Source organism: Perca flavescens, chromosome 1 (genome assembly GCF_004354835.1).
Source record: "Perca flavescens isolate YP-PL-M2 chromosome 1, PFLA_1.0, whole genome shotgun sequence".
NCBI classification, from domain to species: Eukaryota; Metazoa; Chordata; class Actinopteri; order Perciformes; family Percidae; genus Perca; species Perca flavescens.
In genome coordinates this window covers 28,548,927-28,561,984 of record NC_041331.1, presented here as the reverse complement: position 1 = coordinate 28,561,984, position 13,058 = coordinate 28,548,927, and the positions used below count along the sequence as shown (strand labels likewise).

General features: G+C 39.4%; 1 protein-coding gene across 3 annotated transcripts; it reads right to left on the bottom strand.

Annotated features, from left to right (window-relative positions):
- Positions 1-655: 655 nt before the first annotated feature.
- hkdc1 (hexokinase domain containing 1) lies at positions 656-11,996 on the bottom strand. Of its 3 annotated transcripts, none has more exons than XM_028580833.1 (21): positions 11,927-11,996; positions 10,393-10,555; positions 10,115-10,272; positions 9,769-9,891; positions 9,585-9,680; positions 9,208-9,307; positions 8,130-8,313; positions 7,867-8,022; positions 7,515-7,748; positions 7,053-7,194; positions 6,763-6,919; positions 6,510-6,658; positions 6,099-6,218; positions 5,797-5,892; positions 5,449-5,548; positions 5,032-5,081; positions 4,684-4,823; positions 4,122-4,277; positions 3,769-3,856; positions 1,029-1,174; positions 656-857 (listed from the first exon to the last, which is right to left on the bottom strand). In XM_028580833.1, the coding sequence occupies exons 1-21, from the start codon at positions 11,987-11,989 to the stop codon at positions 728-730; spliced, it is 2,751 nt and encodes a 916-aa protein (XP_028436634.1). In that variant the 5' UTR covers positions 11,990-11,996; the 3' UTR covers positions 656-727. The 3 variants fall into 3 exon arrangements, with proteins under 3 accessions (XP_028436634.1, XP_028436642.1, XP_028436651.1); XM_028580841.1 differs by having other exon boundaries at positions 4,684-4,820; XM_028580850.1 differs by lacking the exon at positions 9,585-9,680.
- Between the last annotated feature and the right edge of the window lie 1,062 nt (positions 11,997-13,058).

Below are 13,058 nucleotides of genomic sequence, written 5' to 3'. Positions count from 1 at the left end.
GGTTTGTGTTCAGTAGCCTAATGGCTGAAGGAATGAAAGAATTCACATATCGATTAGTTTTCCGTGCAGGAACATAATAGCGCTGACCTGACGGCATAACTAAACATTCACTAAAAAGTGCATGGTCAGGTTGAGTTAATATTTTATCAGCTTTCTGAACCACTCGTTCCTTCCACAGAGAGCTGAGGTCTTTCTGCTGGACTCCAATGATCTTGGAGCAGACCTTAACAATGTTAGACAGACAGTTTTTGTCCTTAACAGACAAACCATTAAACCAGCACACAAATGAAAAAGTTAAAAGACTCTTGATAAAAGTTTCATAAAATTTCCTTGCAGACACCGAAAGAGTTTAGCTTTCTTAGCAGATGAATTCTCTGCTATACAGTATATTCTACTATACAGTCTGTGTTCTCATTACATTTCAGCTGTGAATCGTATTTCCCAGGTATTTGTATTCAATAACGATTTGTACATCTTCATCATGTATGATGCTTTGCTTTCGACACTGCCTTTTCTGAAGTCAATTCATTTCATTTTTTCATTTTGTATTTTTTAAACAGGAAAATCGGGCCTGACTCAGTATAAAACTGATTTTCAGCAGGTTCCTGCTCTGCAGAACATAAACATCACATACACAACAGAAACTCCTAGACAGAACAGTAACAAACACACAATTATCAAAAGGCGACAATTGCAACGAGAACAGCGGTGCTGATGGAACTTGGCATTAGAGCTTTTGTCTGGCCACAGCTGTGATGAGGGCAGCACCCTTTCCGCTGCCTTCTTCGGATGGCAGGAAAGTCACGTTACACTGAGGAGCCAAAACTCTGGCAGTCTCTTGAAGGACTTCAGCAAAACTAGAAACAGCAGCAGAAGAAGAAAAAACAATTTTGTTTTTAGAAAGTTTTTTGAAGAAGCAAGATAAAGGGGTATCAAGGAAAACACTTTTAATTGAATTGAATCCTTTTAAAATAGTTTTGTGCCTGTAGCACTTCCCAACTACAACAATTAAAACAAGAAGAACTCACTGTGGATGTAGTTTGTAGAGTGCACCGTCCACCCCTACAGTGATGTTTAGATGGTCCAGGCCTCGGTTCTCTCTGATCTTATCGACCACGGCCGCCATTCCTGCCCCACACAGCACAGCTGCACGACGTGACACTGCTCCACATACCTGTATAACAATGAAAACCATTATCATTATTGCAACACTTAACAGACTGTTTGTGCCACAGTTAGCTGAGCCAGACAATATAATATCACTCCTCAACTAGTAGAAAGAAATCTTACTGAATGCCAAAGTGAGGTTGCAACAGAGAACATGATTTTCTTGGAGTGTGTCGAAATTTAAACTCTTAACCTCTCTCCTTTTTTTTTACAGAAATCGGAGACAAGAAATAGGCCAAAGGGTTGCAGAATGATGATATTTTACATTTAAACGCTTACTTTAGAATCGTCGTTAACAAGGTTCAAAAGTTTAACATGAATGATGGCTGCATTGCGTTAGGTGTGCCAAATGACCACTTTCAAAGGGTACAGATGACCTCTTATTATTATTATTAATGTCAAAATATTGACAACTGGTTAAAATATCTATGTTTGTCCTACACAGTCCTCAGCTACAGTATAACAAAGATTATGTCCTTAAAGGACAATTCCGGCGCAAAATGAACCTAGGGGTTAATAACACATATGTACCGAGTCGACCGTTCTCTGGGATATGTTTTGATGGTAATTGAATGTGTCTGTAGCTTGAAACAAGCTAGCACGAACCGCTGATTAGCTTAACGCTAGACTTTTGGGGCACTGGTAGAGTAAAAATAAATCGCTATTTTATACCACTAACAAGGCTCAAAACAAGACATTACCTTTGGGTATACAGGCAGGCGCCATCGTGGGAAAACAGTCATGACCAGTCGAACCACAAACGCCGTGTATACCCGAAGGTAATGTCTTCATAAACTGTCTTTTTAATAAACTGTCTGTACACTTACACAAGTTTTACACGTAGGGACATGTAAATTATGTTGTTTGAGCCTGGTTAGTGGTATAAAATAGCGATTTATTTTTACTCTACCAGTACCCCAATAGCCTAGCGTTAAGCTAATCAGAAGTTCACGCTAGTTTGTTTCAAGCTAGAGACACATTTGATTACCATCAAACAGAGGTGTCAAGTAACGAAGTACAAATACTTCGTTACCTTACTTAAGTAGAAATTTTGGGTATCTATACTTTACTGGAGTAATTATTTTACAGCATACTTTTTACTTCTAGTCCTTACATTTTCACGAAATTATCTGTACTTTCTACTTCTTACATTTTAAAAATAGCCTCGTTACTCATATTTCAGTTCGGCTTCTTTTCATTCCGGCTCGTCATCGTTAAAAAAAAACACACACAAAAAACCCTATCCAAATCGCTCCATCCGGAGAGAGTGAATGTGATTGTGGTTGGATGAGAAGTATAAACATAGTCATTCCGACACCCTATTGGTTTGTACGCGATCCATCAAACCTGCACAGACCCGGTGCTAATACGCCACCGGTGCTTTAACGACCGTTATCTACCGGACCGAATAGCAACGCTGATTTCGGTGCCTGCTTCTCTCTGATGCTCCGAAAACGGACGTTAGAGGGAACTGAAACATTGCCGCACGGGACGCTAGTTAACACTACAGTTGGCAGCATCTAACGTTAGCCTACGGTTAGCTAGCAGCTGGAGTAAACACGGTTAAAATGCTGACAGCTAAACAGTGTAAAAGTGTGTCTGTATTTCACTGGAGAGGATTGTAACACCAGACTGTAGCTGCCGTTGTCTGAAAAACACATAAGAGATGTGTCACCTTTTTCAGCCCTTCTGAGTTTGCAGGTATGATTTTAATATTACATTATTATAGTCATGTGATTTTGTCCTAACGTTTTGGGGTTAAGCTGTTGTCCTTAATGGCATTGTTTCCCCCTTACATCAGGGGTCTTCAACGTTAAGGACCCCTTAACTTAAAGTGAGATGTAGCAGGGACCCCCTACTACATATTGTATGAAATTAAGTTGCATATTAAACTGGGCCTACAATAACAGTTAGGGCAACCTAAAGCGTTCTTACATACCCTTTTTTCATAAGCTATTAAAATATTAATTGTTGGCATGATTTTATAATATTTTAATGTTACATACTGTATGTGGCACAGTAAATCTAGGATTAACTGTATCTTGGGCTGATATCTTAGGGACTCCCTTACCTATAGGCCAGTAAGCCTATCATCAGTGGGAATTTATATTTGCTAATAATATGATGGAATTATGTTAAGGCATTTTAATTTTAAAAGACTCAAAGATAATAAAAAGACAAAAAAATGTACAATAATTTGGAGGCCCCCCTGCAATGACTTTGAGGACCCCTGGTTGAAGATCTCTGCCTTACATTACTTTTACTTTTATACTTTAAGTAGTTTTGAAACCAGTACTTTTATACTTTTACTTAAGTAAAAAGTTTGAGTTGATACTTCAACTTCTACAAAAGTCTTTTCAAACCCTAGTATCTATACTTCTACTTGAGTAATGAATGTGAATACTTTTGACACCTCTGCCATCAAAACATATCCCAGAGAACGGTCGACTCGGTACATATGTGTTTCCGGAATTGGCCTTTAAAATTGCATTTTACTTTAAAAAACACACTGACCTTAAAGTTAGTTAGAAGTCTGAAACTGTACTGAAACAGCTGTTCGACTACAAACATGACATTATTTATTTTTTTTCTGTCTTTTACCTCTTTGACAATGATGCTGTCATCACAGGTGCTGTCGAGCCCCAGCTGTTGGAGAATAGATCGGACCTGCAGTAGAGCCAGGCGGTCACTAGACGGAGACAACACAGTTACACGCATTCCAGTAAAATACAGCCACACAGTTACAGTCCTACACACCTAAATTCTGCCCTGGTGTGTGGGATAGAATGAAAGTGTCATTCACAGATTTAAAAGGCATTATTGGGGACAAATAGGGGACAAAACCTTTATTCTGTGGAATAGGAAATTATCTGAAAGAGACTTCATGTATGTATACATTTGCACATGTCTCAAACACAAATAGACATATACAACATACACACAGTTTCTTCTACCTCTCTATTTGTGACAGGTATTTGGTTTGGAATATTCCAGGTGTTTTCAAAGCTTCAGTGACGTGTCCTCTGAACAGCAAACCTCCTCTGGTTAAATCCAACAATACCTGACGAACAACTTCTCCTAAATACATCCCACTGGTCAGCTTTTCAAACCTGTACACTCACAAAGACACATATTATTTGTTAGATCCACAAAGACCAAAGTGGCCACCTGATCGAGTTACCGAACAGCTCAATATAAAACATACAGAATTACTGGAGCATGAGGCACATACGTACATGTGCATAAAAGTATGCAAGTAATATGGGGCCTTAACACACAAGCACAAAACCATGATTAACACTTAAAAAAACATGTACAGGTATGAGAATTTCCTCATACATATGCAAAAAAACACAGATAAGGTACTGTCCTGAAATCCTGAGAGACACACGAGGATACACACACATGCATGCTGATCAAACAAAATTCAATACAGACGCGTACACGCACATGCGCGCGCGCACACACACACACACACACACACACACACACACACACACACAGAGTGTTTCTAACCTTTGTTTTCCAGGGTTCAGTGAGCTTTGGTCAACCTCAATGTCATAAGGTGTGATGATGTCATTGAGAGAGCCATCATCACCCAGACCTCCCCACTCTGTGTTTATACACATCTTTGGTATCTCAGCATCCCCCACCTTCTTCTCTCTTTTAGTCCCATCATCCAGCTGTGAGCAGAAACAAATGAGGGGGTTAAATATATGGGTTATCATCCAAATATTAATTTAACATCAACACAGGTCACTGAAAAACTAAACACTGAGTGCTGCATAAGACTTGTTCAACCTTTTCCTCGCCTCCTTCAGGGGTCCCCTCTTCTCTTTCCATTTTTTCTGTCTTTTGTTCAGCTTTTTCAATGTTCTTCAGCTCCTCCATGTAACAAACATTAGTGCCAGTTCCTGTGAAACAGAGTCACATCATCTCTGTTATATAAAACATTACAATAACAATACAGCAAGCATTCAGAATATGTATTGCTTACCAAATTAAAGCTTGTGTTTAGAGACAGAACCCAGAGTGCTTAGCACCAAACACAAACATCACATTACTTTTACAGTACTTGTGAGGACCCTGATTGGTGAGAGCTTTTTCTAACCCCAAATTATAACAATAACCATGATAACTACAGGACTGACCACAACCCTAAACACAATTCCAGCCTTAATTCAAATTCAAAAACCTACGCTTGAAAAGCACACTAAGTTACTGACTAATAACCAAATGTCCTCAGTTTGTAAAAAAATTAAAACACTGAAGGCCACATACCAGCAATCAGTCCAATTTCACACTCAGGGTCTTCATAGGCACAGCTCATCATGGTCCCCACTGTGTCATTGACTACTGCTACAATGTCCAAGTCAAACTCCTATACAGACATAAACATGTGTGTACACAATCATACAAACACACATACATAGTTGATATTTAACTACTGCTCTACAGTATACAAGAATATAGTGACATTTACTTTGTAGTGACACAGTTTTGTGTATCTTGCAGACTCTTACATGTACATAAACAAATTATTACATATAGGAAAAATGGCCCATTATTCTTTCAGCTCATCTGATAAAACCCAGATCATCATCTCTATTCTGTTGTATTTTGACTCACGTTGCGTCTCTTGATGGCATCCCTCAGCATGCTCACAACATCATGTCCTTCACAGTCTGTGGCCTTGAAGCCTTTGGTCCAGCTCACCAATGTGCCCTGAGGAACACACAATGGTTGAAAGAGGTTACAAAATGGATGTTACTCATTTTGGTGTCTGTTAACTTGTGAATTTTTACCGTGTGTTTTTCTTAAAAGCTATTAAATTGATCCTTGACTGATTGGTTGCTATTCCTATGATAAAATGTTGTCTGTGGTTGTAACAAACTAAACTCATATAACTGAACTCTGACGTCCACACTTACCGTGTCAATAGATGTCTGCTCGCAGGGGAAAGAGAAGGTGAAGCCTGCAGGAAGATGAGCGTTCTTCATCCCCATGTAGTCCAGGAAGTCACTTACACACTGCGCTATATGATCAAACAACTAGAGACGGACAAAGAAAGGTTTTCAATGAAAGAAAAGTATCCAGCCTAGTTGGCTTTTTAATGCTTTTAAAGAAAATTAATTTGACCTTCCACTTCTGACAGGCTTTTTTTGACAAAATTGCATGTACTGTGCTTCTTTGTTCAGTAATTTACTGAAAATACTCATTAACTCTTTATGAATATTTAATTTACCAAGCCCCAATTTCACATCTTTAATATCTGTCTGCCTACCACTGTCAGTCCTTCTGTCTGGATTGTTTAGTAGGAACACTACAACAAAATGTCGTACCTCTTCTCCACTTCCCTGCATTATCTCCAGCGGTATGGTGTAGATCTTGTGGTATAGCCGGGTGTTCTGTTGCAGACCTTTTTTAAAGTTCACCAGCAAAGCTCTGAAGTTTGTCCCTCCCAGATCCAAGGCGAGGTACTTTCCATGTTCTGGAAAACAAAACAAAAGATGAGCTTACGGATTATCTGTTTTAATACGATTCAATTTAATTTATTCACAGACACATTGTGTGTTTTTAATTTTACTGTCTGACCTGTGCCGTCAGGTGTACGGTACACAAAAGAAGGCAGCATCTTGATAGTAGAGGGGCCTTTACTCTTGAGCCCTGCCTCCAGCCCCGTCCTCATCCTGGTCTTGACCAACTGGAGCTGCTCTTGGCTCAGTCTGAATGGAGACAGCGTCTCATCCACCTGCGATACACGTAAGAGATGCTGTGTCATACCAGATATGACAGCATTACAGTACAGTACAGAAACACGCACGCACGCACGCACGCACGCACACACGCACACACACACACATACACACACACACAATCCTAACCTGCCGCCTTCGTGATGCCAGTCGTTGGGCGACTGCTGTTACCAGGGCAGCTCCTTTGCTGCTGCCGCTGTCTGAGAGGGCAAACCTGACATGGCACTCAGGAAGCAGCCGGCGCACTACTTTATGGAGACGGGAAGGATACCTGAAATGGAAGGAGTCTAATGTTTAACCTCTATTGGTAATCTGTAGCTGCTGCAACATCTTCACTGTTGTAATTTCCCAATGTAGAAGTCTGGCACAGTGTATTAGGTTGATTTAACAAATAAGAATCCATAATTATATTATAATTTAGATACTTACAAATGTATTTTTACAGGTCATAACAATGTGACCAATGACAATTCAAGGTGTGTCCTATTAGAATGTGACTAATCAGGATGATAATTCAAGATACTGTATATCCAAATGATAACCACTGGCATATGATTGTGATTTTTGGTGAATATTTCCATAATAACCTACTGTGGATGCGTCTTGTACAGAGTTCCATCCACACCTACAGTGATCCTTACTGTCCTCAAATTCCGGTTTTGCTTTATTCGAGTCAAAATGGCAGCAAGTCCTGCAGCCACCAGATTTGAGGACCTGAAGGACACTATGGTGCTGACATGTTGAACAGCAACACAGTCATCGGATGTCGGAGTCAAATCAAGATCCATGAGAATGTTTCTGGTGTTCTTCAGACCATTTTTGTATCTGAAATAGACAAACACGTATGATATAACTTGTGTTTACACAGAGGGAGTGTGAGAAAGACTGATGGAAGGATGGATAGACAGACAGACAGACAGACAGACAGAGAAAGATAACTTACTCCTCCATGGCTGCTACATGTGCCGTGGTTATCTTCCCTTTAGTTCTCAGGGCATCAGACACATGTCCATCAAAAAGCAGTCCGAGTTTAGCCATCTTTAATACAACCAGCCTCACTAACTCGCCCAGATACATCCCACTGACCATCTTCTCTAGGCTGCCATGAGGAAAAAAGAAGCAGAGGGGTTTAAGGTTGATATTGTGTCATACATGCTGTGCCATAACATGTTATATCATGAGAAAAGTCAAAGCCGCTCTCCTCACATTTGTTTTCCAGGGTTGTTGGAGGCTGCATCCACATCCCTGTCAAACTCTGTGATGTAATCATTCAAAGCCCCGTCGTCTCCGAAGGCTCCCCACTCAGTGTTCACACACATCCTGCCCTCGTCTCCCTCCACCAGGTCAACGTGACGCAGCTCCTCCATATAGCATGCATTGGTGCCAGTGCCTAAACACACAAGCATACAGGACACCCATAATCATACTGTTCAAAGGTTTAGGGGTGGGCAATATGGCCCTAAAGTAATATCATTATATTTCAGGGAATTTCTGCAATAATGATATCCTTGATGATATGACAAAATACTGAACAATAATTTTATTTTTATTTCAAGAACATATAATGGCAACAAAATGAGTGTTATAGTTTTTTTTAAGATTATTTTTTGGGGCTTTTCAGCCTTTAATTTTTGACAGGACAGCTAGGTGAGAAAGGGGAGAGAGAGGGGGAAGACATGCAGGAAATCATCACAGGTCGGATTCAAACCCTAGACCTCTGCGTCAAGGCATAAACCTCTCAGTACATGTACGACGCTCTACCCACTGAGCCAACCCGGCCACATGAGTGTTATAGTTTTATGTCTTCATAGACGTTAACAGTTTGCCTTCAAATATCCAGTAAAAACTTTTCAAAACTTTTTAATAAATTAGCGTGACATTCAAATTCTGTATAAAATATAAATACATCAAAGTGCACATCCAAACAGTTCCCAAATTAACAGGCAAGTAAGTCAACAAGTCAGAATATTGTCATTATCACAGTATGAACTTTATCACATAATATCATGATATTAAAATGATCACGGATTATGTGATATGGCACACCTCTACTCTGGTTAAATTAATTTGATGATCAAATGATCACAAGATGTTAAACCTATCTAACCTTAAAATGACTATAATCTAACCCCTTTTCACTCAGAGTCTGGTAAAAATGGTTCAAACACATGGCGCAAAACCATTCACACAAAACAATCCTTCCCTCACACAGATGCATTAATACAATCAACCGCTAGAGGGCCTCAAACAGCTAAGTGAACTGTATGAAGATGAATGTACTCACCGATAATGAGTCCTACATCACAGTACTGGTCATCAAAACCGCAGGTCATCATGGTTGCTACAGTGTCGTTAACCATGGCTAACACCTCTACATCCATACCCTTCAGAGTGAGTTACAGAGTGAGTGATTATAAGGTTAATGTAACATCAACTACAGTACAGTTTGTATATTGAATGAAGTGTTTCAGAAGAAGTGTAGGGAGCTCTAAGTTATAAAAAAGTGGGTAAGGGTTAGTCAGTAGTTCTATAGAACGAGCTGCTCATGAAAAAGTCATGTCTCAGTACCTTTACTGGCCTGTCTGATAAATGAAAACTGGTTTGTGGGTCAAAAACAGGTAAGTAACAGTATGTATACTGTAATGAATACAGGCGTCCTACCCCAGTTCTGTCTATTGCTTCTCTGAGGGCCTGGACCACATCTTTACCCTGGAGGCCTCGAGCCCTGTAGTTTTTACTCCAGTTTACCAATAATCCCTACAGAGAAAGAAAGAATATATACAGAGTAACATATACTGCAGGTGCAGGTCATAAAAACCAGATGACCAGATGGATGTATAGTTACCTGATTTAAGGTGGACTGTTCACAGGGGAAAGAGAACGTGAAGGCCAGAGGATGTTTCTTCTCCAAAGTGATGTTCTTCTCATGCAGGAAGTCCTTTAGAGACTCTGACACGTGGTCAAATAGCTACAGACAGAGAGGGAGAGAAGACAGGAAGACATTGTAGAAGAAGGTTCATAATGTGTTAACTTTCCAACCCCCTGTCTGTTTATGCACCCTCCTCCAAACCCATCCTTGTTCAAAACTCTTCACATTCATGTAGATCCTATATGTCTTTTCTGTTCCCTCTAGAATTCTACAATCCCTTGTTTCTATGCTTTTAATTGTCCATGTTTCCTCTCCTCCGTACCTCTGTTCCTTTCCCAATGAGTAGCTCCTTAGGTATGGGGTAGGTCTTCTCCACCATCTCCACTCCTCCCCTCCTAATCCCCATACCCTCTCTCACTTTAACTTGGAGCACCTTAAACCTAGAGCCTCCAAGATCCAATGCCAGAAACTGTCCTTTCTCTGCATGAGTGGAGAAAAGAGGCAACATTATATTAACTGTATTGTATTGTATGTAGTTTATATTCAGTGACATTGAACACAAAAGCCTGAAAAAGTGTGAAAGCCATTAATGTGAGTTACCTGATCCATCAGGAGTGGAGCGGACATGTGTTGGCAGCATCTTCACTGATGCTGCAGCGTTGCTTTCTGCTGAAAGCCCCTTCCTCATTTCAGCCTGGAAACGAGCCGAGATGTCACTTAACTGGTCGTCATGGAGACGCATGGCGTACAGAAACCTGTCCACCTGAAGGTTAAAGGATAAACAGAGTAAACGGTCAGCAAACAGAAGTAAAGAGAAATGAGGCATACTGATTTACTCTTTTGTTTTCTATCTTGCCAACAAAGTAATAAAGAAAAACGAGCAGCAGAACAAAGGTCAGTGGAAATTCAATCTTGTTTATTCGTCCCTCAAAATTGGAGTATATCCACATCATAGTGAAGATTTGTCTTTTATCAGCAAATATGCTGTAATCTTTGATCTTCTTTGAGGTTTACATGTGGCAAACATTTAAAATGTCACAACAGTTGCTGCAGCATACTAAAGTCAGATGTAATACTTGTATCAAAAGCTCAAAGGTCATTTTGTGGTTAACAGTAACTTGATCCAGGGAGTGTCGATTGATTGTGGGACATGTTGTAGGAAACAGAGGAGACTGTGGACTTATTTTCCACACATTGGCTAATATTCTTAAGAAATGAGAAATATATATATATATATATATATATATATATATATATATATAAAACAAGCTTTCCCACGCTCTGTCCCACCCTGTATACTCAATTACTGTGGTGTCATGTATGGGCATGTACTGTATTTGTGTTTGAGTGTGAATGTGTGCAGTGTTTCTAATGGAGTGTCAATACTTTGTCCCTGGGACAGTGTGTGTTGATCCCATCTGCACCAAGGGAGGAGTAGTGACACTGCCAGGCAAAGATGTTAATCATTGCTCAGGAGAGATGAATGGTGACACAGTTACTAATGATTACAGCATCTTGTTACAGCACAAGCTACTGCCGTATCGTTTGGATTTAGTAAAAATAGATGTTGGCACATCTGCAAAACCTCAGCAGGTCAAGTGCTGGATACATAAAATCAGTTTAAAATTTCAACTTTTTATCATATGATAAATCCTACCAGAATGTCCCACACTGAATGATGCAGCACTACATTAGAGTAAGTGAGAAGTACACATTTGTCTAATCTTTTTGTTGAACTTTCCGTAGTTTGCGTATATAATGTTTTACAGGAAATGTTAGATAAAGTAAGGCCATATATAAACTTTTTTGCATGAGAATTTAGCGTGTGTGTTGAGGACCACAACGGACATAAGTCTTGGACTTTACAGTGTTTTTATCCTCGATTGTATTTGATGTCCTTTTATCAAATGTAAGGCATTCTCTTACAATTAAATAAATCAAATCAAATCAAATCAAAAAAGCAAATTATTTTGTTTGTTTTGAAGGACATTTCAGTTTGAATGTATTGCAGCAATCTTGTCAATTTCATAATACCTTGTCTGTAGCAGATTACATCTTGAAAGTAGTCTCTTTAATATTGAGAATTACTGCTACTGGAACACAAGTTTAGTTAAAGTTGTGGAGTAGTTCTTACCTTCTTTGTGGGGTCCTCCTGGAGTTTGGAGAAGAAGAAGGAAATAAGATGAACAGCAAACATCTTGATGTGCAACACACACCACCATGAAAACTCTTCCAGCTGGTTTGTTAGTGAGTCTGTGCTCCTCTGTCACTGCGCGATACAACTGCACACACTCCAATTATATTATATCTGCACATACTAAGATAGAGAAAGTCAGTTTCTTCCCTCCTGAGTCTCGTTCGTCTTGTTCTCACTGATTGAGCCCACTGAGCAGAGATTAACCTCCGCTCTAACTCAATGATTAACAGCAAGCCAAACCCCTTGATCTCATCATTTCCCCCAATCTCTCTTTCCGCCCAGCCCTCTCGTCTTTTTAGTTTCAGTTAAGCGTCTCTTGTGACCAACACTAGTTCTGCAGAAACACTGAATTACCAAAATGTTAGCAGACTTACTCAGCAAAGGTCAAGAAAATTATTTGATGGAATAATGCAGACATTTGAACATCAAATAACTTCAATGGATTGGAACAAACTGATATAGAATATTTATGATACTGTGAAATAAGACGATTTTAATAACCTTAAGGCAGCTTAAAGGAAAACAAAAAGGGAAAATGCTGTATGTTAAGGGATATAAGTAACTACTGGTATATATTGTAGAGGCAGATCCTGCCACATCCATGTTTGTTAATTCCAACCTGTGGCTGATGTCCCTCTTTATTGATGTAGTTTGTCTGTCAGTCATGACTGGAAATACTGTAGTTTCCCATTAGTACACAGGTTTCTTTCCTGTTTGGTTTGAATAGTTACATAATTTAACCCTCGTGTTGTCTTCACCCGCCGACCATGCGCTTGTTGTCCTCTCAGGTCAAAATAGAAAATTAATGTTTTTTGTTTTTTTACTGTCGACGTTGTTTTTTCCTTTGATGGATAATCAAAGACATGTGTATGTCAAAGTTAAGTCAGAATACTCTTTAGAAACCGTTTAATTTTTTCAAATGCTATAAAATGTAACAAAATAACTCAAAATTCAATGAAAGTAGTGATCATTAACTTTTCTTCCGAACCTGGAACCATCCATGTTATTCTCTCATTTCATGAGAGTCATTTTGGTTGGAAAATGTCTATTTTTTTTTTTAAATAGACAT

Bases quoted from the DNA above. Each gene is read 5' to 3' on its own strand.
- hkdc1 (XM_028580833.1), bottom strand. From the start codon at position 11,989: ATGTTTGCTGTTCATCTTATTTCCTTCTTCTTCTCCAAACTCCAGGAG. The intron at 10,556-11,926 runs GTAAGAACTACT...TTTAACCTTCAG, and splicing joins AGGAGGACCCCACAAAGAAG to GTGGACAGGTTTCTGTACGC. The intron at 9,681-9,768 runs GTAACTATACAT...CTTTCTCTGTAG, and splicing joins AACAGTCCACCTTAAATCAG to GGATTATTGGTAAACTGGAG.